The sequence below is a fragment of the Chiroxiphia lanceolata genome, chromosome 30 (genome assembly GCF_009829145.1).
Source record: "Chiroxiphia lanceolata isolate bChiLan1 chromosome 30, bChiLan1.pri, whole genome shotgun sequence".
Lineage (NCBI taxonomy): Eukaryota > Metazoa > Chordata > Aves > Passeriformes > Pipridae > Chiroxiphia > Chiroxiphia lanceolata.
Window position 1 is genome coordinate 2,026,221 of NC_045666.1, and position 22,205 is coordinate 2,048,425.

General features: G+C 70.4%; 2 protein-coding genes across 5 annotated transcripts; one reads left to right on the plus strand and one right to left on the minus strand.

Moving 5' to 3' along the window:
- Positions 1 to 1,031: 1,031 nt before the first annotated feature.
- Positions 1,032 to 14,277, plus strand: BAZ2A (bromodomain adjacent to zinc finger domain 2A). The gene is given in 45 exon segments (XM_032713394.1): positions 1,032 to 1,177; positions 3,905 to 4,043; positions 4,667 to 5,029; positions 5,031 to 5,215; positions 5,558 to 5,743; positions 6,272 to 6,410; positions 6,413 to 6,454; positions 6,708 to 6,931; positions 7,019 to 7,079; positions 7,315 to 7,423; positions 7,576 to 7,677; positions 7,760 to 7,970; positions 8,083 to 8,134; positions 8,253 to 8,318; positions 8,429 to 8,621; positions 8,705 to 8,770; positions 8,772 to 8,849; positions 8,851 to 8,961; positions 9,329 to 9,454; positions 9,456 to 9,544; positions 9,648 to 9,722; positions 9,919 to 10,046; positions 10,049 to 10,080; positions 10,183 to 10,219; positions 10,222 to 10,241; positions 10,323 to 10,458; positions 10,542 to 10,756; positions 10,759 to 10,845; positions 10,847 to 11,123; positions 11,447 to 11,602; positions 11,605 to 11,670; positions 11,746 to 11,813; positions 11,815 to 11,862; positions 11,864 to 11,903; positions 12,052 to 12,074; positions 12,076 to 12,216; positions 12,339 to 12,422; positions 12,424 to 12,534; positions 12,536 to 12,624; positions 12,705 to 12,837; positions 12,917 to 13,067; positions 13,153 to 13,232; positions 13,234 to 13,364; positions 13,446 to 13,589; positions 13,882 to 14,277. Coding segments are annotated over 45 exon segments (5,241 nt in total). The 5' UTR covers positions 1,032 to 1,119; the 3' UTR covers positions 14,051 to 14,277.
- A 3,293-nt stretch (positions 14,278 to 17,570) lies between these two features.
- Positions 17,571 to 22,057, minus strand: RBMS2 (RNA binding motif single stranded interacting protein 2). Of its 4 annotated transcripts, none has more exons than XM_032713523.1 (13): positions 21,901 to 22,057; positions 20,708 to 20,856; positions 20,532 to 20,590; positions 20,364 to 20,455; positions 20,129 to 20,286; positions 19,451 to 19,530; positions 19,266 to 19,375; positions 19,133 to 19,179; positions 18,955 to 19,048; positions 18,814 to 18,861; positions 18,185 to 18,292; positions 18,027 to 18,104; positions 17,571 to 17,930 (listed from the first exon to the last, which is right to left on the minus strand). In XM_032713523.1, exons 1-13 carry the CDS (start codon positions 21,964 to 21,966, stop codon positions 17,850 to 17,852), a joined length of 1,170 nt encoding a protein of 389 aa, XP_032569414.1. In that variant the 5' UTR covers positions 21,967 to 22,057; the 3' UTR covers positions 17,571 to 17,849. The 4 variants fall into 4 exon arrangements, with proteins under 4 accessions (XP_032569414.1, XP_032569415.1, XP_032569417.1 ...); XM_032713524.1 differs by having other exon boundaries at positions 17,584 to 17,930; positions 20,708 to 20,832; XM_032713526.1 differs by having other exon boundaries at positions 17,584 to 17,930; positions 20,129 to 20,223.
- Between the last annotated feature and the right edge of the window lie 148 nt (positions 22,058 to 22,205).

Below are 22,205 nucleotides of genomic sequence, written 5' to 3' on the forward strand. Positions count from 1 at the left end.
TGGCGGCGCGTCCCCGGTGGCGGAGGGGGCGGCGGCGGCCGCTGACTCACGCGGGCCGGGAGCACCTGCGCCCCGCCCGGCTCCGCCACCGGCACCGCAGCGCACGGGCCGGGCGGGCACCGGGGCTGGTGCGGCCGCCCCCAGCCCCCCCCAGGTACCGCACCGCGCGGGACGGGCCCCGGGGAGCGGGACAGCGGGACCACCGGGACCCCGTGGGACCGAGATGCTGTACCGGGGACCCCCGGATCTGTACGGGACCCTGAGACCGGTCAGGTTGGACGGGGACCCCCCCGCTCAGTACCGGGACTCCCCACCCTCCCGGGAGGCGCCACCGGGGGGGGGAACCCCCGCACCGGCCCCCCCTGCCCCGCACCGGGCGGGGATCCCCCCCCGTCCACCAGCTGGCCGCACCGGGCAGCCCCCCCCGCACCGGGACCCCCTTCTCCCCCGCCGCCCCCGCGCCCCGGTGTCGCCCCCGGTCCCTGCAGCGCGGGCCCGGCCGGTGCCGCGTGACGTTCACCGGGGATCCCGGGGGCCAGCGCGGGCGGGGGGGGCCTGGCGGCCCCGCAGACGGACCGGGGGGCGTCGGGCCCGGCAGAGTCCCGGGCCCGGGCCCGCTGCGCCGCCGTTCTCGGGGGGGTCGCACCGGGGCTGCGGGGGACGAGCGGAGAACGATCGGGGGAGCGGAGAGGGGGAGCGGGGGGGGGAAAGGCGGTTCCCGGGGTGCCGGTGCCGGGGGGGGGCGGCCCCGGGGGGGGAGGCGGGGGTGCCGCAGCCGGGGGTGGGGGGCCGGGGGGGCGGCCCCGCGTGGGGATTCCCCCCGCCCTGACCCCGCCGGGGGCGGGGATCCCCCTCCCACGTGGGCGCGCGCTCCCGCCCCCGGTGACGCCACGGCGGCGCCGCTCCCGGTGACGCCACTGCGGCCGCCGTGACGTGCCGGGGGGGGCGGGGCGGGGGGGGCCGGGACGGGACGGGGGCGGTCCCCGGGACCGCCCGGCGGCGCGAGGCGCTTCCTGCCGCGGCCGCAGGTTCGGCTCCGCGGCCCGGCCCCGGTACCGGAACGGAGCGAGCGGAGCGGAGGGGCCCCGGTCCGGCCCGTGCGGCGGAGGGGGCCGCGCCATGCCGAGCCGTCCCCGCCCCGCGCCGCCTGAGCCGGGCCCGCGGCACCGCCTGCCAGGTGCGGGGGGTTGGCGGGGGGTCGGGGGGGGGCGGGCGGTAACGGGGCGGTAACGGGCCGTTAACGACCCGGGCGGGGGGGGGGGGCATTCGGTTGCGGCAGTTTAGGCCCCGCGGCGGCGGCACCGGGGAGGCGAAACCTCCCCTCACTCCCTTTCCTGACCTCGGTGAGACGGCCGTCCTCTCCCCCACTTCCTCCTGCGCATCCCGGTTCCACGGCCCCCCGCGTTACCGGCCCCCCCCAGACCCCCCCGCCTCCCCTCCCGGTGCCAAGTGGCCCGGACCCCGGGGAGCCCCAGCCCCGTCCCCGGTGCCGGTGCGGTTCTCCCGCATCCCCGTCCCGAAGGGCCGGGGGTGAGCCCCCTCCCCTCCGTCACCGCCCGTTCGTGTCCCCCCCTCCCGCACCCGCCGGGACCGGAACCCCCCTGCGGCGGCGGGTGGGGGCGGGAGCCCCCCCGTGCCCCGAGACCCGGCGGGGGGGCTCCGGGGGGCGGGGGGGGATGTCCGTGCCGCAGGAACCGGGGGGTCCCCGCCGAGCGCGGGGGGTGCCGGTGCCGTGTCCCCCCGTGTCCGTCCCCGCAGGAAGTGCCGGGAAATGGCAGCCGGTTGTTGCGTGTCGTTGTTTTTGAAACGTCCTTTTAATCAGGTCGCGTCACGCTCCCGGGCCTCCCGGTGCCACCGGGCCGGGGGGGCCGCAGGGCCGGGGGGGCCGAGCTTCCCTGCCCAGGGAACGGCCACCGACTTCCACGGCACCGACAGCCCCCCCAGCCCCGAGCTCTGTGCCCCCCGTCCTGGCTCCTGGGGCAGTTCTGCCCCCCCTCCCGTGTCCCCCCCAGTTCCCCGGGGCCTGTGGTGCTGCTGCCACCGGGTTTGACACCCGGGTGAGCGTCGCTGCCACTTGGGCCGTGCCCGGTGCGGTGGGAGCCGGGGGTCAGCCCCGGGGTCATCACCCCCCCTGCACCCACCTTGTCACCCACCACCACGCGTCCCCACGGTGCTGCCGTGCCGCGGCTCCTGCCCCCCGCCCTCCCCACCTCACCCAGCTCCTGTTTTGTGCCGTGGCCCAGTTTTGGCAGCTCCACACTTGGTGATGGGGGGGGAGCAGGGCCATGGGAGCCCCAGCCTGGCTGGGAGGCCGTGGACGGCCGTGGATGGCCGTGGACGGCCGTGGACAGCCTGTGTCCACACTGCACCTGGTGCTGGCTGAGCTCCCGGCGATGCCAAGGGCAGCTCTGGCATCCTCAGGGCCTGGGCTGTCCCTGGAGCGTGGGTGACATTCCCACTTCCCAGCTTTTATTTTCTCCCGGCCCCCCTCCCCACCCCGGTGAGTACCCACTCCATCCCAGTCCATCCCAGTCCATCCCAGTCTGTGGTGCTGACCTGCAGCCGCCACCTGCCCGGTTCTGGCACATCCCTTTGCCGCCTCCTCTGACCTCCAAAGCCGCGTTCCCGGCCGGTGCATCACACGAGGGGTGGGACCGGAAAGGCTTTTCCTTATCCAGCCCCACCGTGACCTCTGTCCCCGTGCCAGCCGGGGGTCCCCACTGGGGTCAGGGCAGGGCCAGCCCCCCACTCATGGCTCAGGGAGGGGGGGTGGCTGCAGGGCCATCCCGGGATGTCCGGGAGCGACGTGTGTGTGGCAGCAGCTGCGTCACTGCCCATACGGGTTTCTCTGGAGGATGAATCACCGGTGGCCCCGGCCGGGCTCGGTGGCCCCTTCGGCCCCTGCCAGGGCACCAGCTGAGGCGGGCGAGGGTGTGATGAAATCCGGGTTTCAACACGGGCCGTGCCACGAGCCGCTGCTGAAGCGCCGAGCGCGGCAGCCTCGCCCTTCCGGAGAGGTCGGCGGGGCCGGCGCCGCCTTGGCCAGCGTCGGGTTTGGCAGCACGAACGACCGGGAGGTGCCGGCGGTGGCAGCCCCGGAGGGTGTCCCTGTGGGTCCCTGCCAGATCTCCCACCTCGTCTGCTGGGCTTGCAGGGCCTCGGCTGCCCCGCGCCGGGATCCCCTCAGGCCGTGTCAGTGGCACAGCGGGGTCTCATCCTGGGGCTGGACCCCCCCAGAGCCCTCCTTGTGGGCTCTGCTTTGAGGAACCATTTGCTGTTCCGGGGTGGTGAAGATCACCAGGCCCCTGCACATCCCTCCACCGGGGCTCCAGCTCCTCCTTGCTCCCAGTCAGGATCCAGCCTCAGATCCTGGAGCTGTGCCTGCGGGATGGGTGTGGGATCTCCTCCAGCTGAGGGGGATGGCAGCGGTGGGGACACCACAGAGTCATCCCTGTGCCAGGAGCTCTGGGCTGTCCTGGGACCGCATGGGGTCATGGAGTTGCTCTGGGGGGGTCCCTGTGGGTCCTTGGCTGGGAACCCCCTCGGGATGGCAGCACCAGGGAGCCGAGTGCCCGAGTTTGATGCGGGCAGGCGGCACAGGGTGATCACATCTTGGTGGTGGCCGTCCCTGGGGACACTGGAGCACGGTGACAAGCTGTGCTCACACAGGTGGCAGCTCATCCAGCTGGGGTGGCAGGGCCTGGGCCAGTCCTGGGGGGCTTTGATGTCACTCCTGACCCTCCCGAGCACTTGAGCACTGGGTCAGGAGATGGCAGGGAGTGGGAACGGAGGGTCCCAATGCTCCCGTGGCCCCCGCCATGGTTGGCAGGACTGGGTGGTCACCGTGCTGGCAGCACTGGAACCTGCCAGTGACTGACCCTGGTGCATCTTGTCCCCTGTGCAGAAATGGAAACAAACAACCATTTTAACTTCACTGGCCTTTCCTCTGCACCCGCTGCCTCAGGACCGAAACCCACGCCTGCCTCAGGGGACACCCCCTTCACCCACAGCTCCCCGCTCGGCTTCCCCCCCGCAAGGGAAAAGTGAGTGACCCCGCAGGGAGGGGGATGGGGGCTGCAGGGGCCGTGGGGATGGGGGGGCTGCAGGGGTGGGGGGGGACGTGAGGATGGAGGGGCTGTGGGGAGGAGGGGCTGCAGGGGTGGGGGGCCGTGGGTGGCGGGCTGTGGGGATGGCAGGGCTGTGGGGATGGAGGCCATGGGGGTGGGAGGGCCGTGGAGATGGGGTGGCTGTGGGGATGGGGGGCCGTGGGGCGGAGGGGCCGCAGCAGCTCCCGTGCGTGGGGCCAGGGCCGGGGTCTGCGCGTGCCCGCCGTCGCCTTGGCCTAGAAAAGCAGCTGCGCCGCACAGGGTCTGTGCGTGGATTTGGCCGGTCAGCTGATCCGGCACAGCCCTGCCAAGCACTCGGCTAATCCCTGGCGTCCTGCGGCGCTCGGCCCGGTGCCGGCGGAGCCCGTGGCAGAGCCGGTTTGGTGAACGGGGATGGTGCAACCCCCCAGCTCTGTCCGGGCACGGAGAGCCCGGCACCAGGGCGGGGTTGGCACCTGCCAGGACGGGTTGTTTGTCCATCCTCAACCCTCTCGCCAGCCACTGGCATTGACGGACCCCAGGCCGCTGACCCCGCTGTCTCTCTGCCCCCCGCAGGTCTGAACGGGGCATGAATGTCAATGGCTTCTCTACTGTATCGCACCCCGGTACTTCAGGGACATTCCCGCCCGGCTCGGCGCCCGCCGGCTCCCAACCCCTCCGCGCCTACGACTGCCTCTGGGACTACGCGGCCTACGCGCCCGCCAGCAGCCTCAAGGACGGGGCCCGCCCGCCCTCGGACAGTTCCCGCTCAACGGCGTCGCCGGGGGGTCCCGGCCGCCGTCCCCGGGCCACGGCACCAACCTGCGGGTGGCCGGGCAGGAGTTCTGGGGGAACGGCACCGCCGGCCCATGGGGCTGAACTTGCGACTCGCAGGAGCTTTACGACTCCTTCCACGACCAGAGCTTTGAGCTGATGCAGAACGGGCCCGACGCTTCTACGCGGCGGTCAGCCCTCGCCCATGCTGGGCTCTGACACGCAGCCCTTCCCGCTGCCCCCAGAGGAGCCGGGCCCCGGCCAGGGAGACGCCGGCGGCGCCGCCAAGGAGATGCCCGTCGCGGAGAACGGGGGTGGGCTGGTGGGCAGCCGGGAGCTGGAGGAGGCACAGCCAGGTAGGAGCCCAGGAGGGCTGGCAAAGCTCTGGGATGTGGCGCTGCGGCCCCCACAGGCAGGGGCTGGATCCTGCTGGCGTTGGGCACCACATTCCCCAGGGAATCCCAGCCCCTCTGACCCACCTGCCCCATGTCTCAGATGGGATTTGTCCCGTCACAGCTCGGAGCTGGTGTTGGATCTTGCTAAACCAGGCCAGACGCAGCCCGGGGCGTCACCAGCCGGTGCCGTGGGAGGGCTGGGTGTCCCGGTGTGGGGAGCAGTGATGGCCTGTGCTGGGGATACCCTGTCACCGTCACATCCCACCCCCTCAGGCTCCGTTCTCCGTCGGTTGTTCCCTTTAGACCTGAAGATCTGCAGCTACAATGGGGCCGCCGCCGGCGCGGTGCCACTCGGGCAGGAGGGGCCCGTCCTGGCCCCCGGCGCGGGCAGCGGGTGCCTGGGGGACGCGTCGCCCATCGCCCCGCGGCTGGAGGATTCCCACATCCTCAGTGAGGACCCCCTGGAGCCCTTCGAGTCCCTGGCCAGTGGTTGGGTGGTGTTGGGGGCTGTGGTGGGCAGGGCCGGGGCGGGGGCACGGCCGTTCCTGGCCGCAGTGCCCGGGAAGCAGCTCCGGCCCTTGTGGGTGCCCTGGGTGCGGTGGCTGTGGCTGTGGTTGTGGTTTTGGCTGTGGCTGTGGCAGTGGAGGAGGTGATGCTGCTGATGATGATGGAGGTGATGGCCGTGGCCTCCCCCGGCGGGCAGGGGCGGGCCCGCGTCCCTCCCGCGTGCGCTCCCGGCCTTTCCCTGCCTTTCCCTGCCTTCCTTCCCGGCCTTCCCAGCTCCGTGACGAGGGCTGTTACTCAGCGCCTGAACTTCCCGCGCTGGTGAACATCGCCAGCCACGGGCCATTTGGGCTCCTCTGCTTCCCAGAGGAGGGGGCGGGGCTGGGGGGGGCCCAAACCCCTTTAACCCCTCTGCTGCCGGAGCCTTTTCAGCCAGACCCCCCCCTGCCCTCCCCCGGGAGCGGAGATGAGGGTCCGCGCGCCCCCAACCCCGGTGCTCACCCCCCTCCCCAGACCCCCGCACCGGCGACCTCTACACCATGGACGACTCGCAGCTGGTGAGCGACAATTCGTCCCTGGAGAGCCCCCCCGACCTGGCTGCCAGCCCCCCCCTCCATGCCAGCCCCTTCAGCCTGCTGCCCGCCAGCCCCCCGCCCGCCCCGCTGCTCGAGGGCCCCGGCTCGCCCGCCCTGCACGGTACGTGAGACCCCGGGATGGGCAGAGCGGGGACCCCACGCTGGGGCTGTCACCCCATGTGTGCCTGTGGGGGACGAACCACGTGCCAGCACTGGTACCGCTGCATGACCCCCACGGGGGTGCCCTTGGCTGCACGGGGAGGGGACACACAAACTCTGTTCCCCCCCAACCACGGCACAGCCCGGTGTCCTGGGCGGAGCAGGAAAGGCTCCGCTGACGTCGCCTGCCCTCGTCCCTGCCCTCGGCTCCACAGACGGCAGCAGCGTCGACCTGAACAGCAGCCGCCACGCGGGACTGGGCGAGGTCGGGGTCCCTGGAGCTCGACCCCCCGCTGGAGCCGGAGTCCCCGGCCCCATCTGCAGAGAGGAGGAGGAGAGGAGCAGGAGAAGGAAGAGGCCGCCGACAGCTGCCCGGAGACCTCGGCCGCACCAGAAGGAGAGAGCGAGGAGGCGGCTCCGCTCGGTGCCTCGGCAGCAGGTACAGACAGGAGCCCCCCCTGCCCCCCTGTCCCCCGTCCACTGGCACAGCCCAGCCCAGCGTCCTGTCCCTGTCCCCTCTCCACAGGGGATGTCCCTCGCCGGCGCATCGCCACGCAGGAGGAGGTTCGCTTCCCGCTGCAGCACGGGTACGTGTGACGGGTGACGTGTGCCCTGCCCCTCCTGCTGTACTACCCCCCACACTGTCCCCCTCCGGTACACCATCCTGCCCCTGGCACTGTCCCTTCTCCATCCTGCTCCTGTCCCCATCCACTTTCCATTCTGTCCCTGACACTCTCCCCCTCTCCCTGTTCCCTGCCCATCCTGCCCCACATCCCCCCCAGTCCTGCCCCACATTCCCGGGCTGACACTCCCCGTGCCCAGGTGGAGGCGGGAGGTTCGGATCAAGAAGGGGAACCACCGCTGGCAGGGTGAGACCTGGTACTACGGGCCCTGCGGGAAGAGGATGAAGCAGTTCCCGGAGGTGATCAAGGTACAGTCCCGTGGGGGGAGCAGGGTGGGGGCTGCCCTGGGGTCCTGGTCCTTCACAGGCCCCCCCGAGCCCCTGACTGAGCTGATGGATGTGGCTGTGAGCCCAGAGTGCTGAGAGCTCACAGCCTTCCTCCTCCCCTCCTCCTGCCCCAGTACCTGAGCAGGAACATGGTGCAGGACGTGCGGCGCGAGCACTTCAGCTTCAGCCCCCGGATGCCGGTGGGAGATTTCTATGAGGAGCGGGACACGCCAGAGGTGGGTCTGGGGGCGACCGAGCCCCCCTGTGACCCCCAGCCCCGCGCTGTGCCGGGGGTGACCCTGACTTGTGTCCCTGCAGGGTGTGCAGTGGGTGAGGCTGAGCCCCGAGGAGATCCCCGGGCGCATCCAGGCCATCACGGGCAAGCGCGGGCGGCCCCGCAACGCCGAGAAAGCCAAGCCCAAGGAGCCACCGGTCGCCAAGCGGGGCCGGGGCCGCCCGCCCAAGGTCAGGATTGTGGATTTGCTGAGCAAGACGGACGCGCGTCTGCTGAAGAGGCTGGAAGCACAAGGTACCCCCTGCTCGGCCCCACCGGCTCAGGGGGGCTGGCAACGACCCCTCACGCTGGCCCCAGTGGGACCTCAGTGCCTGACCATCTATCCCCTTCCTTTCTTCCCCTCCAGAGGTGCTCAGCGATGAGGACAAGCTGAAAATGAGTAAATCAAGAAGAAAATGAGACGGGAAGGTGGCGAGCGTGTGGCTCGGGGTGGCACTAGGCTCCTCGGGTCGGGGGTGGGGGTCTCCCTTGTGTGGGGGGGTCCTCTGGATCCCTAAGCGGGTCTCGTCTCCCCAGGCAAGAACAAGCAGAAACAGGAGGGCCAAAGCCCCCAGGGCCAAGGAGACCAAGAAGAAGCCTAAGGTGGGTCCGTGGGTACAAGGGGACCAGGGAGAGGGAGGAGCTGGAAGATGAAGATGGATTTTTCCCCCCCCTTTCCTTTTCTCCTCACACATCTGGGATCTGTCCCCCAGGCCAAGGAGAAGAAGGGGAAGCCAGAGAAGGGCAAGGACAAGGCTCGACCCAAGGAGAAGAAGGGCAAGGGGGCTCTGGAAGGCGGACAAGGGGCTGGTGGCCCAGCGGCGCCTGGAGGAGCGGCAGCGGCAGCAGCTCATTCTGGAGGAGATGAAGAAGCCCACGGAGGACATGTGCCTGGGGGGACCACCAGTTGGGCTGGGCTGGGGGGCTCGGTTGGGTCACACCGGTGAGCCGATGGCTGGCCCTGACCCCCCCTCTCTTCTTCCCCGCAGCCCCTTCCAGCTTCTCCCGCATCCCGGGGCTTCGTCCTGCCCAGCCGCGCCTTCTCCGACTGCCTGAACAGTCGTGGAGTTCCTGCAGAGCTACGGCAAAGTGCTGGGCCTGGACCCCACCCGGGACGTGCCCACGCTGGGCGCGGCTGCAGGAGGGGCTGCTGGGGGTGGGCGCCGGGGCCGGGCAGCTGCAGGACCTGCTGGTGCGGCTGCTGCAGGCAGCGATCTACGACCCCGGGCTGCCGCCCTACTGCCAGGTGAGACGGGCCCTTACCTGCCCTTTTCCCATCTTCTTTCCTTTTCTGCCCCTCTCTTTTCTTTTTTCCTCCCTCCTCCTTCCCCTTTTCCCCTTCCCCATTGTCAGAAGGGGGAGCCCAGATTTGGGAGGTGCTGCTCTCACTGCAGCCCCTTGTGCCCAGTCAACTCCTGACCCCCAGCAACCCTTGGGGTGCCCTCAAATCTCACCTGCTGCAGGGACCCTACCTGGGAAACCCCTGGCTTGCTCCCGCTTGGGTTCCTGGCCTGGTTTCCCCAGCCGTGGGGTCCTGCCTTCACCCACTCCTGGCAAATCCCCCGTGGGGACAGGAAGTGACTCCCCAACCCCTCCCGCTCTGCTCTCCCCAGTCCCTGAAGATCCTGGGGGAGAAGGTGTCGGAGATCAGCCTGAACCGTGACACCGTGTCCGAGATCCTGCGCTGCTTCCTGACGGCGCACGGGGCGGGCGCGGAGCTGTGCGAGGGGCTGCGCACCAAAACCCTTCCAGGCGCTGCCCCCGGAGTGGAAAGCTGCCATCCTGGTCTTCCTGGTGAACGAGCTCAACAGCAGTGCCCTCATCATCAGGTGAGCCTGGGTGGGGGGCACGAACATCCTCTGGCCCCCTGGAGCGGGGTCCCACTCCCCCCCCAGAGCTGCCCATCGCAGTCACCCCGCCCTGTCCTTGCAGTGAGATCGACAAGACCCTGGAGAACATGTCCAACTACAGGAAGAACAAGTGGATCATCGAGGGCCGCCTGCGCAGGTGGGTGGGGAGGGGCTGCCTGCTCCCCCAGTGCGTGTGGCTGGGAGGGGCACCGAGACCCCCACCTGTGACCCCCTGTCCAGCGCTGAGGGTCTGGGGGTGGCATTGCCAGCGGTGGGGTGTGAGCAGGTACCTCTGGGGGAGTGGGGTGGGGCAGAGGGACAGGGAGTCAAACAGCTCCGCTGTGTCCTGGCAGGCTGAAGGTCGCCCTGGCCAAGAAGACGGGCCGTCCCGAGTCGGAGATCACGGGCCTGGAGGACGGACGGCGCCGGCGCAGCTCCCGCCTGACCGAGGACACGGGCCTGGAGATGGAGGAGGAGGAGGAGAGCCGGGACGGAGATCCCGCCGGGAGGAGGAGGTTGGGGTGGTTCGGGGTTGGGGGACAGAGGCGGGGATGCCACTCTTGGGGGTCTCTTTCCCGCCTTCTGGCGCTTCCCTGACGGATCCATCCCTTCCCCAGGCCGACACGTCCGCGTCCAGCGTCCCGGAGCTGGAGCGGCGATCGAGAAGTTGGCCAAGGTGAGCGGGGTGGTGGAGGGCTGGGGGTTCAGCCCTGCTGGGGGGCTGCAGCCCCCTCACCGCCCCCCACTCTCCCCACAGAGGCAGATGTTCTTCCGCAAGAAGCTGCTCCATTCCTCCCAGACCCTGCGAGCGGCTTCCCTGGGCCAGGACCGGTACCGGCGGCGCTACTGGGTCCTGCCCCACCTGGGCGGCATCTTCGTGGAGGGCGCGGAGGGTGAGCGGGGAAGGGGCTTTTGGGGGTTCTCCCAGCCGGGAGAGGACCCCACATCTCACCTCCTCCTCCTCCTGCCCTCGCAGCGGCTGAGCCGACGCCTCCGGAGCCCCCCGAGGAGAAGGTGCCCCCCCACGTGTCCCCGGTGAAGGAGGAGCCGGCGGACGTGCCCGTTCCCAGCCGGACGAGCTGCCCGACCTCCCGCGCCCGGGGCCGGCCCAGGAAAGAGCAAAGAGGAGCTGGCCCAGCATCTGCGGACCCCGACCCACCCCCGTCAACGGGGTCCGGGAGGAACCGGAGCCCCTGGGGCAGAGCCAGCACGACCTCAGCCAGTCCGCCTTCCTCTCCTGGCTGAGCCAGACCCAGTCGTCCCTGCTCAAGGACTCCGTCCTCACCCCCGGCCCAGCAGCCCCGGCAAGGGGGACGCGGGGCTGCCGCACTCGAGGCCCCCTCAGATCCCATGGAGGAGGAACTAGAGGAGGAAGAGGAGGAGAGTGCCCTGGAGGCTGTGGAGAAGCGGGGGCCCTGGTTCAACCTGCTGCCCCGGACGCCCTGTGACGACCGAGCCCCCCTCGCTACCTCCTCGGCCGAGCCCTCCCCACAAGCCCCCGCTGTGCCCCCCCGCAGCCAGACCCGCGGGGACCCCCCCAGGGGCTCACCCCCAGCAGGTACCACACGGGAAGGCTGCGCACCAGCACTTGCACCCCAGCCTGGGGGGCTGTGTCGGGAGGGGGATTCTCCCTGGGGGGCTGTGGGGAGCGTGGGGGACCCTCAGCCTGGGCACTGGGCACCCCCAGGGTGGGGGACAGGCTCGGGGTTGGCACGTGGAGCTCAGCCAGGCTGCCCCCAATCCTTTGGGCTGTGAGCTAGTGGGGAAGGGAAACAGCTCCAAGGCTGGGGGGTTGCAGGACTGGGGACCAGGGGGGGCTGCAGAATGAGGGCCAAGGATCAGGGGGTGTGTCTGCTCTCCTGACCCCCCTGTCTCACCCAGCTGAACGGCCTCCCCACGGACGACCCCGCGGCTCCCCTGCTCGCCTCCACGCCGGTGCACGCCGGGCCCAGGGCCCACGGCGCTGCCCCCGGAGCCGGGGCAACCCGGAGAAGCTCCAGGACCTGCCGGGACAGCCCAAGCGCCGAGGGCGACCCCCACCAAATTCTTCAAGCAGATCGAACAGAAATACTTGACGCAGCTGACGGAGCAGCCCGTGCCCCCCGGTGAGAGCCCGGGACCCCCAGGGCGGGCGGTGCCGGTGCCCCGGCGCGGTGCTGAGCCCTGGCACTGCCTTGCAGAGATGCAGAGCGGCTGGTGGTGGCTGCGGGACCCCGAGGAGCTGGAGGCCGTGGCCCGGGCGCTGCACCCCGCGTGGCATCCGGGAGAAGGCCCTGCACAAGCACCTCACCAAGCACAAAGGAGTTCCTGCGGGAGGTTTGCCTCCGGGCCACCACCGGTAAGGGCTGCCTGTGCCCCTGGGTGGGGGCTGCCTGTCCCCCTCCCTGAGCCCACCCTCCATCCACCCAGACCCCGTCTTCCACCCGCACCCCCAGGCCTGGGGGCTGCTGGCTGTCCGTCCCCTGAGCCCACCCTTCACCCCCCAGACCCCATCTTCCACCCGCGGCCCCGAGGCGGCCGGTGCCGCCGTGTCTCAGGAAGTCCTGGCCCGGTGGTCGGTGATGGACAGAGCCTACGAGACCGACCTCGGCGTCCTGCAGTGGGTGGAGGAGCTGGAGCAGCGTGTGCTGATGGCCGACCTGCAGATCCGGGTGGGTGCCGGGGATGGTGGTTTTGGTGATGGGGATGGTGGTCTCTGTGCCGGGGGTGGTGGTTTTGGTGCCACGGTGACTCCCCCCCCACTGAACCCCCTTTAACCCCCTCCCTCCCGCAGGGCTGGACGTGCCCCAGCCCCGACTCCACGCGGGACGACCTCCGGTACTGCGAGCACAAGGTGGAGCCGCTGGAGGACATCACGGTTCCGTTCCCGGCGGGACGGGCTCCCGCTGCGCCGGGAACGCACCAACCCTCTGGATCTGGCCGTGCTCCGTCTCCTGGCGCTGGAGCAGAACCTGGAGCGCCGGTACCTGAAGGGAGCCGCTGTGGCCGCTGCACGAGGTGGTGGTGGAGAAGGCGGTGCTGAGCAGCCCCGAGGAGCTGAGCCTGGGCCCCACTGAGATGTGAGTGACCAGCAAGTGTTGGGAGGCTCAGGCGGAGCAGGACCCCCCAGCTCTGGCTGAGCCCCCCGATCCCCCCCCAGAGCCTACGAGATCACGCCGCGGGTGCGGACGTGGCGGCAGACGCTGGAGCGGTGCCGGAGCGCGGCCCAGGTGTCCCTGTGCATCTTCCAGCTGGAGAAATCCATCGCCTGGGAGAAGTCTGTGAACAGAGTGGTGAGACCCCACTCCGGGGGGCGAGGCAGGGAGGGTCGGAGCCCCCTCCCCAGCCCGACTGAGCCCCCCCTCCCCACAGACCTGCCTCGTGTGCCGGCGCGGGGACGACGACGAGCACCTGCTGCTGTGCGACGGCTGCGACCGCGGCTGCCACCTCTACTGCCACCGGCCCAGGATGACCGAGGTGCCCGAGGGCGACTGGTTCTGCTCCGTCTGCGTGTCCCGGGTAGGTCCCCGGGCCGTCCCCCACCCGACCAGGCTGGTGGTGACCCCGGGCTCAGCGTGACCCCCGTCCCTTCCCCACAGGCAGGGCAGTACCGGGACCCCGTCTCACCCGGCGGGGCAAGAAGCGGAAACGGGGCGTCTCGGGGGACCCCGGAGGAGGAGGAGGAGAACCCGCGGCGCCGCCCGGCCTTGCGCCGCCGAGAGGGGCTGCCCGTGCCCCGGTACCCGGGAGAGGGGCTGACCCCCACCAAACGGAGGGGAGTGACCCTGCGGGGCCAGCCCAGCGACCTCACCTTCTGCGAGTGAGTGGGGCCGGGGGGGCCGCAGGGAGGGGGCCTGGGCCGTGCCCCCGGGGGCTCCCCCTGACCCTGCCGCTCCCCCAGGATCATCCTGATGGAGATGGAGTCGCACGAGGACGCGTGGCCCTTCCTGGAGCCCGTGAACCCCCGCCTGGTCCCCGGCTACCGCAAGATCATCAAGAACCCCATGGACTTCGCCACCATGCGCACGCGGCTGCTGCGGGGCGGGTGAGCGGGGAGGCCGGGGGTCCCTCCTGGGGACAGGGGTCCCTTTGGGGCTGGCAGGGTCTCTTCCAGAGATGGGGGGTCCCTCGGGGGCTCGTGGGGGCCCTTCTGAGAATGGGGATCCGTCCTGGGGATGGGGTCCCTCAGGGGCCGTTGGGGTCTCTTCAGGGGATGGAGTTCCCTCCTGGGGATGGGGCTCCTTTGGGGCTGACGGGGTCACTCCTGGGGATGGGGGTCCCGGTGGGGTCCATGGGGATCTCTGGCCGCCCCCCACCCACCCCGTCCCCCCCCGCAGGTACTCGAGCTCGGCGGAGTTCGAGGCCGATGCCCTGTTGGTGTTTGACAACTGCCAGACCTTCAACGAGGACGACTCCGCCGTGGGCCGCGCCGGCCACGCCATGCGCCGGTTCTTCCAGAGCCGGTGGGAGGAATTTTATCAGGGAAAACACGCTCCGAACCCGTGAGCGGGGGGCCAGCTGTGCCCCCCCTGTGCCCCCTTGGGGCTGGGGTCCCCGTCACCCCACGAACTGCCTCCTCTGGAGCTGCTCTCGCTGCCTGCTGATCCCACACGGGGGGTCTCGTCCCCCCTCACCCCCGGCAGCGTGAACGGGCCCCCCCAGCCCTGTGGCCCCTTCCCGCTGCCTGGTCTCCCCCCCCACCAACCCCCATCCTGCCCAGACCCCCCCCCCCCGATCCCCAGCACCACAAACTCACAGACTGTGTAAGCCAAAAAGAAAAAAAAAGAGGTGGTTTTTTTTTCTTTCTTTCTTTTAAATTTAATTTTCTAATTAAGAACAGAAGCAGCCCCCCCACCCTCACCCCCTCCCCCGAGGAGGGAGAGCCCCCACCCCCCCAGAATATTTAACGATAGCAATAGTTTTAGTGAATGTCCGAGCACTCCTGTGCAGCGTCTCATGCATTAACGGCCAGTAAAGTGGACTTAGCCCCCCCTCGCCCCCCCCCCTGGCCGGGACCCCCCGCCCGCTCAGACACTTTACGGGGAGGGGGGGCCCCGGTGCAGCCCCCCCTGCTGCCCTCGGACCCCACCTGGCTCCAGGGACCAAACTGGGGAGGGCTGGGGGGGCCCGGCACCCCTTTCCCTGCCTCCAGTCTCAGGAAGAGCCCGGCCCCCCCCTCCCCGGCACGAGGACCCCCGGGGCTGGGGGGGGTCCTGGCCGCCCCCCTGCCCCGACTGAGATCCCTCAGGGACGCTACTGCAGGCCCGGGGGGGGGTCTGGCCCCCCGCCCCCCCCACCATGGACTTGAAGCCTCAGGCGGGTGTTGCCCCCCCAGACCTCACTGGGCTGGGGGGGGTTGCACTGGGTGGGGAGGGGTCCCCCCCCAGCTGGGGGGGCCCGAGTTGGGGCAGGGGTCCCCCCCCAGGTCCCCCCATGCTGTGGATGGCCCGGGAGGGGGCCAGGACCCCCCCGGCCCCCCCGGCCAGGTTATTACGGGTACTCGCTCTGGGGGTTTGGGGCGGTTTTGGGGGTCCCGGCGCGTCCCCCCGGCCCCACAGAGCACTGAAAACAACTCACCTACCTGGGCAGGGGGGTCCGGCCGCGCCCCCCGCCCCCCCCCCGTCTCAAAGTAGCCTTTTTTCTATCAGATAAACCTCAGAAACTTTTTATTTTATTTTATTTTTTTGCTTTGAACTAAGAGGTGATTTGAAGTCTATTTGAACTGACTTTATATTACGCATAAATATTTATATTTTATCTAAATAACTGCGCTGTAACGGACTTTTTTTGTGGTTTTAAGTCACGTTTCGGATCCGTCAGGTTTTTGTTCTTTTTTTTTTGGTTGGTTTTTTTTTTTCCGTCGTGGGAAAGTTTTCGGGAGTCTCCGTATCGTTCTCGTGTTCGTTCAGTTGAAGTTGTCCCCCTCCAACCCCTGGTTTGACACCCCGTTACCCCCACACCCCCCCCAAAAAGCCCCCCCTGGCTGGCACCTGCCCCCTCGGGGGGGGCTGGGGGGGGGGGAGCTGGGGGGGTTTTCTTTGCCCCCCCCCTTTTCCCCCCCTGGCTTGTGGCGTGGCTGTGGGAGCACCGTGTGCCCCCTCCCCGGGAGCATCGTGTGTGTGTCCCCCCCCCGCTGCCTTTTCTATAACCAGCCGTTGTTGTTTTAGTGACTTTTTGATAATTGTACAGGTTTTTGTGAATTTAAATTTATTTCTTTCTATATTTTTAGGACCAATCTCGTTTTTAATAAGGTTTAGAGGAGGAAGGCGGGGCCCCTCCGCCCTCCTCGCTGTTGCCTGTTGATGTCCCCCCCCCTTCCCTTCCCCAACGAGTTGTAGGACCCCCCCCTGCCCCCCCCCCGCGTGTTGCGTTCGAGAATAAACAACTCACGTTTGATAAAACACACGGTGGTCTGAGCCCTCTGGGGTGGGGGTCTGGGGGGGTTTGGGACCCTTGAAGGGGGGTGGGACTGGGGTGGGTGGCCCTGGGTGATGGGGGGCTGAGAGGACACCTAAATAGGGGCGGGGGGGTCTTTTGGGGACCTGAGCTGGGGCTGGGATGGGGGGTCCTGGGTGATGGGAGCCGGGGGGGGGCAGTTCTTTGGGGGCCCTTTGCTCCCCCCACAACAGAGGCACGTTTCTTTTTTTCTTGCCTTTTTATTTAAAAAAAAAAAAAACAACCTCGAAGGGGGGGGTTGGGGGGTCGCGGGGGGGGGTCGCGGGCGGGGGGGGCGGGGGGGGCGAGCGCGGAAGCAGAGGAAGAAAATACAAAACTAGAAACCTCTCGAGATCTTTAAAAAAAAGCAACTTAAAAACCTGTACAAAATGCGCTACGTATAAATTAAAGGGGGGGCCGGGGGGGGCCGGGGGGGGTGTCTCGGCTTCTCCTCGGCAGCTCGAGCCCCCCCCTGAGCTGGTGGGACCCCAATTCTCAGCCCTACCCCCCCCCACCACAACTAGCAGCGGGGCGGGGGCTCAGCACGGGGGTCCCAACGCCCCCCCCAGCCCCCTGTTGGGGGGGGGCCGGTTGTGGGTCTCCCTCTTTGGTTCCTTCCTTGGGGGGGCCGGTGCCCCCCGACCAAAGGGGCCGTGCCCGGGGGGAGCCGGGCAGTAGCAGCAACGGGGGGAGGTGGGTGATGGCTGGAAACCGGGGGCGGGGGGGGCGTCACCCCGGGGGGGGCGGGGGGCGAAGAGCAGAAGCCCCCTGACCCCCCCAGACAGGGGCTGGGCGCCCACCGAGCTGTGGGGGTGAGGTAGATGTGTGGCGGGGGGGTCCCGCTGCCCCGGGGGGGGCCCTGGGGACCCCCCTGCGCTGGGGGGGGCTGGAAGAACCGGGAGGCCCTGGGCAGAGCTGGGGGGGGCACGGCGGGCCCCAGAGCTGGAAGCAAGTTGGGGGCTCGTGGGGGGCTGCCCCCCCCCCATAGGGAGGGATGGACGGACAGACCCCCGGCGTGGGGGGCGCGAAGCCGGGGGGGGCCGGGGCTGCTCAGCACCCCCCGCGACCCCCCCAATCTTTGGTTGCAGGAGCCGCCCCCGCGGGACCCCCTGATTGTCGTTGGGCGGGGGGGCACCAGGGGGGGCCGGAGTCCCCCCGGGGGGGGCGCGGGGGCTCTAAAGTGCCTGGTTGACCCTCGGGGCGCCCGTCGAAGCTTGGGAGGGTTTGGGGGGGGGGGTTATTGCACTTGACCGACCCCCCCGGGGCAGGAATAGCGGGGGGGGGGGGGGGGGACATGGGCGCAGCATCCCCGGCCCTGCGGGGGGGCTGGTGCCCGGAGACTGGGGGTGGGGGGTGTCCACCATCACCCCCCCACCCTGGACCCCGAGCCGGGGGCAGCGGGCAGCAGAAGGCACGGGGGGCACCGGGGCCGGCGGGGCCGCGGGCCCTGGAAGCACGAGGGGGGGGCGGCCGGGACCCCCCGGCCCCCCCGGGGCGGCGCAGCGGCTTTGCCTTTTCTTTTTTTTTTTTTTTTTTCTCCTTTTTTTTTTTTTTTCCTTTTTTCTTTCCTTTTTTTTTCCTTTAGTTTTTTAGAAAATGCGGGAGGAAGAAAAAGCCCTCCGAGGGCGGGGGGGGGGGGGCAGGGGAGGCAGCGGGACCCCCCCCACCAGGATCTCTGGCACCAGGGTCCCCCCTGGGCTCAGGGACCCCCCCGGAGCCTTCCTCAGGCAATGGGGGGGGGGGCAGCACCGGGCGGGGGTCCCGGCACAGCCCCCCCAGGGGGCACGGGGTCCCTCAAGCCGGGCGAGGGTCCCGGTGCAGCCCCTCCCAAGAGGTGGGTGGGGTCCCTCGGGCCGGGCCCCCCCCGCCGCTACTTGGGGTAGGGGTAGGGGAAGGCGCCGGGCTCGGACGGCGACTCGATGGGGCCGTGGGTCGGGGCGGCTCCGCCGTCCTGCGGGGAGGGGTTAGTGGGCCCCCAAACGCTGCACCCCCAAATCCTGCTCCCCCAGAAACCCCCCTAAGCCCCTCCCTGAACCCCCCCACTCACCTCCAGCGGGAGGGCCGGTGGCACAGGCGGGTACGGAGGGATGAAGGCTCCGGGCACGGCGGCGGCAGCGGGGACGTACTGGGGACAGCGGTGGTGTGGGTGGGGTGGGGGGTCCGGGGGGGCCGAGGGGGGGTCAGGGGGGGTCAGGGGGGTCTTACCGTGCCGGTGCTGCCCAGTGAGAGGTGGCCGAGCTGCTGGGCCAGGGGGGCCACCACGGAGGGCTGGAGGGGGACGGCGTGTTCCACGGCGGGGGCCAGAACCGCGCCCTGCACGGCTCAGTCAGCACAGGGGGACAGGGACAGGGGGACAGGGGGACAGGGGGACAGGGGGACAGAGAGGGACAGGGGGACAGGGGAGGGACAGGGGCACAGGACAGGGACAGGGGGACAGGGACAGGGGGACAGGGAGGAACAGGGGGACAGGGGAGGGACAGGGGACACTGTGGGGGACACCGCGGGGACACGGTGGGGTCATGGGTGAGGACCTGGGGATTGAGGCCACCAGGACTCTGAGGTGACACTGAGGGAAGCACAGAGGGACACAGAGTGGGGACACAGGGGCTGGGGCCATGGGGACACGGGGAGAGGGACACAAGGGGACAGGGAGCCCCAGAGTGAGGCTGGGGGGCTGCTGGAAATGGGCGTGTCTTGTCTAAAGTGGGTGTGATTTCTGGACAAAGTGGGAGGGGCACGTGTGGGTGGGGCACTGGGCATAGCTCCTGCACCCCCTCCCACCTATCAGGGAGGGTCAGGCGTGGGCGTGGCACTGGGTGGGGCCCCGCACTCACCGTGGGCTGCACGAGGTAGGACTGGTGCATCCAGGTGGGGCCGTGGACCTGTGGGTGGGAGCAGATGGGGGGGCTCCCCTGAGCACCCCACCCCTCCCCAGGTGGGGACCCCCCCTCCCAGGACCCCCCTAGCCCCCATACCTGGTAGGAGGAGACGGGGGAGGGCAGGTAGGGGGCCAGGGCAGCGGGGGGGAGCATCCGGCCGGGGGCCAGACCGTAGGGCGCCGGGTAGAACCTGCAGGGTGGGGGGTCAGGGCTGGGGGGGCCATGGCCGGCAGCCCCCGCCCCGCCGGGCCCGGGGGCACCCCGGGGCACCCACCCGTTCTGCAGCGCCGTCGCGGGGTCGTAGGCCAAGGTCACGGTGCCCTGGGGGGGGAGAAGGGTCAGTGCTGCCCTGCAGACCCCCCGGCAGCCACGGGGTGTGACCCCCCCTTCCCAGGGCCCCCCCTCACCGCGTCGCCATCCCGGGCCCAGGCTCTGCCGTTGGACACGAACTTGCCCTGGCTCTGCCGCTTCTTCTGCCCCCCGTCAGCAAACTTGCACAGCAGCGGGTCTGGGGGAGCTGGGGGGGGGCTGTCAGTGCCACTTGCTGGCCCACAGCTCCCCCCAGAGCCCCCCCCGAGCCCCCCCAGCCCACCTGGCACCCCCGGGGGTGTCTTGATGTACTTCCCGTTGAAGTGGGTGATGACGGCCTCGCACTTCTCCGTGGATTCCATCCTGGGGGGAGCGGGGCTGGGGCGGGGGCCACGAATGGGGCCCCCCCAGCTTTGTGTGCCCCCCCAGCCCTGTGCAGCCCCCTCCCCAGCACCCCTAGATATACACAACCCCATCCTCCCGAGCCCCCCAAACTCTGTGCACCCCCCCAGGACCTCCCATCCTCCTGGGCCTCTCAAGGACCATCTTCCCCCCCCCCAAGCCCTGGGCAGACCCCTCCCCACCCCAACCCTATACACCCCCACCCTCCCAGGCCCCCCCGCAACTCTGTGCAGCCCCCTCCCCACCCCAACCCTATACACCCCCACCCTCCCAGGCCCCCCCAGCCCTGTGCAGCCCCCTCATGTCTGTGCCCCCCCCAGTGCTCCCCATCCTCCCGAGCCCCCCAGCACCACATCCCCCCCCCCAGTGCTGTGCAGCCCCCTCAGCTCCAGGCACCCCCCACCCTCCTGGACCCCCCCAGCCCCACGTGCCCCCCCAGCCCCACGTGCACCCCCCAGTTCTGTGCACCCCCCAACATTCCCCATCCTCATGGGTCCCTCCCAGCCCCACACTTTGCCCCCTGCAGCCCCCCAGCCGAGCCCCCCCGGCCCCCCCATACCGTGCGAAGCCCACCCCCCGGCTGGCCCCGTGGGGGTCCCGCAGGATGCGGGTCGAGACCACCTGCCCGAAGGGCTTCAGCAGCGCCTCCAGCTCCTGCTCGTCCACGCCCAGCGGCAGGTTCGAGATGTACAGGTTGGTGGGGTCCTGCTCCTGTTGCTGTGGGGGGGTCAGGGGGCTGTGGGGACCCACGGAGGGGGGGCCCAGGGGGCTCGGGGGGCTCGGGGGGTCCATACCTTGGCCATCTGCGCCTGCACCCCGCTGGCCTTCAGCGCCGTCACGGCCTTCTGGGCCGCCGTGGGGCTGTCAAAGTCCACGAAGCCGTAGCCTGGAGGGGGGGCAGGTGGTGAGAGGGACCCCCAGAGCTCCCCTGAGCTCCCCCCATAACCCCACAGCCCCCCGACCTTTGCACTTGTTGGTCGTCTTGTCCAGGATGGCTTTGGTGGAGACGATCTTCCCGTAGCTGAGGGGGGCGAAAAGGGGGACTCAGTGCCCTGCAGGACCCCCAGCCCCCTCGGGGGGGCTCTGGAAGGGGGAACAGTGAGACCCCAGCCCCAGGGGGGACCCCAGCCCCACTCACGGCTGGCAGAGCTTGACCAGGTCCTGGTCCGTGGTGCCGGGGTGCAGCCCCCGGATGTAGAGGTTGGTCTTGCTGAGCTGGTCCGGGGCCCCCCCGGCGGGGCTGGGGCTGGGGGGGCCCAGGGGCTGTGCCGGGGGCACATAGGGCTGCTGTGGGGTCGGGGAAGGTCAGTGGCCACCGCTGCTCCATTGCAGCCCCCAAAATCCCAACACCCCCCACCTCCAGAGACAGTGTGGGTGTGGAGAGAGCGACCACAGGCCCCGGCGGGGCACAGGGACTGACCCTGCCCATCCTGGGAGTCCCCTGGTCAGGAGACACCCCCCCGAGGAACCCCCCCTATCCCTGGGGACCCTTAAGCCAGAGGCAGCTGGAACCCTCTGGGCTGATGTCAATGTGCAAAGGTGAGTCACCCGCGGCCGCCCCCGCACCCCGGGCCCCCCGGGCCCCCACCAACCCCCCTGGACCCCCATCATCCCCCCTGGAACGCCGTCACCTCCCCCTGGGACTCCTGGACCCCACCCTCCCCCCCGGACCCCCTCATTCCCTCCCCACCCCCGGGCCCCCATCCTTCGTCCCTGAGGGTCCCCATCATCATCATCCCCCCCCCAGGACCCACCAATCTCCCCCCGGCGTCCCCACCCTCCTCTGAACCAGGGTCCCCATCATCCCCTCCCCTGACCCCCTCATCTCTCCTGGGACCCCCTCCAGGCTCCTCATCCTCCCCCTGTCCCGGTGTTCCCACCCCCGCACCCCCCGGGGGGTCCCTGTCCCCCCAAATCCCGCCTCTGCTGCAGCTCGGGGGGGTCCACCCGGGGGTCGCTGGTCGTGGCGATGACCCCCATCCCCTCCTCCTCCTCCTCCTCCCGGACCCCCCCGCACCCCCCGCTACCGGTCACCGGGGTTTAGGGGGGGGGGGGAGAACCGAGGCACGAACGGGGGAGAGGGAGGGGGAACCCCCGCGAGCGGCCCCCCCGGTACCGGAGCGGGGGGTGCCCGGGGGTCGCGCTCGGGGGGTGTCCCCGCTCTGTCCCCGTGGGGAGGGGGGGCCGCTCGCGGGGATGTCCCCCCCCCCCTTTCCCAGAGCCCCGTTTCCCCCCCGTTCCAGGCCCGGCCCCTCGGGACGGCCCCGGCCCCGCCAGCGCCGCGCTGGGGCGTCCCCGGGGCGCCCCCCCCGCCGCCCCCCGGCCCGGTACCTTCTTGCCGCCCTTGTTGTAGGCGAAGGCGGGGAGCCCCGAGCGCGGCGGCACCGAGAGCAGCATTTTCCCGAGCGCGAGGGCCGGGACCGGGCGTGACGTCACGCCGGGAGCCAGCCTGGAATCCGGGCGGGCCCCGCCAGGCGGGTCCTAGTGCCGACCCCCCCCCCCCGGTGGTGCTGCCCGTCAGCCCCCCCCTCTCCCCGGGATCACCCGACACCCCCCGGCGCTCCCCGGCACCCCCCCGGTGCCGCCCTGTCCCCTCCCGGTGTCCCAGCTCGGCCCCCCCTCGGAGTCACCCAGTG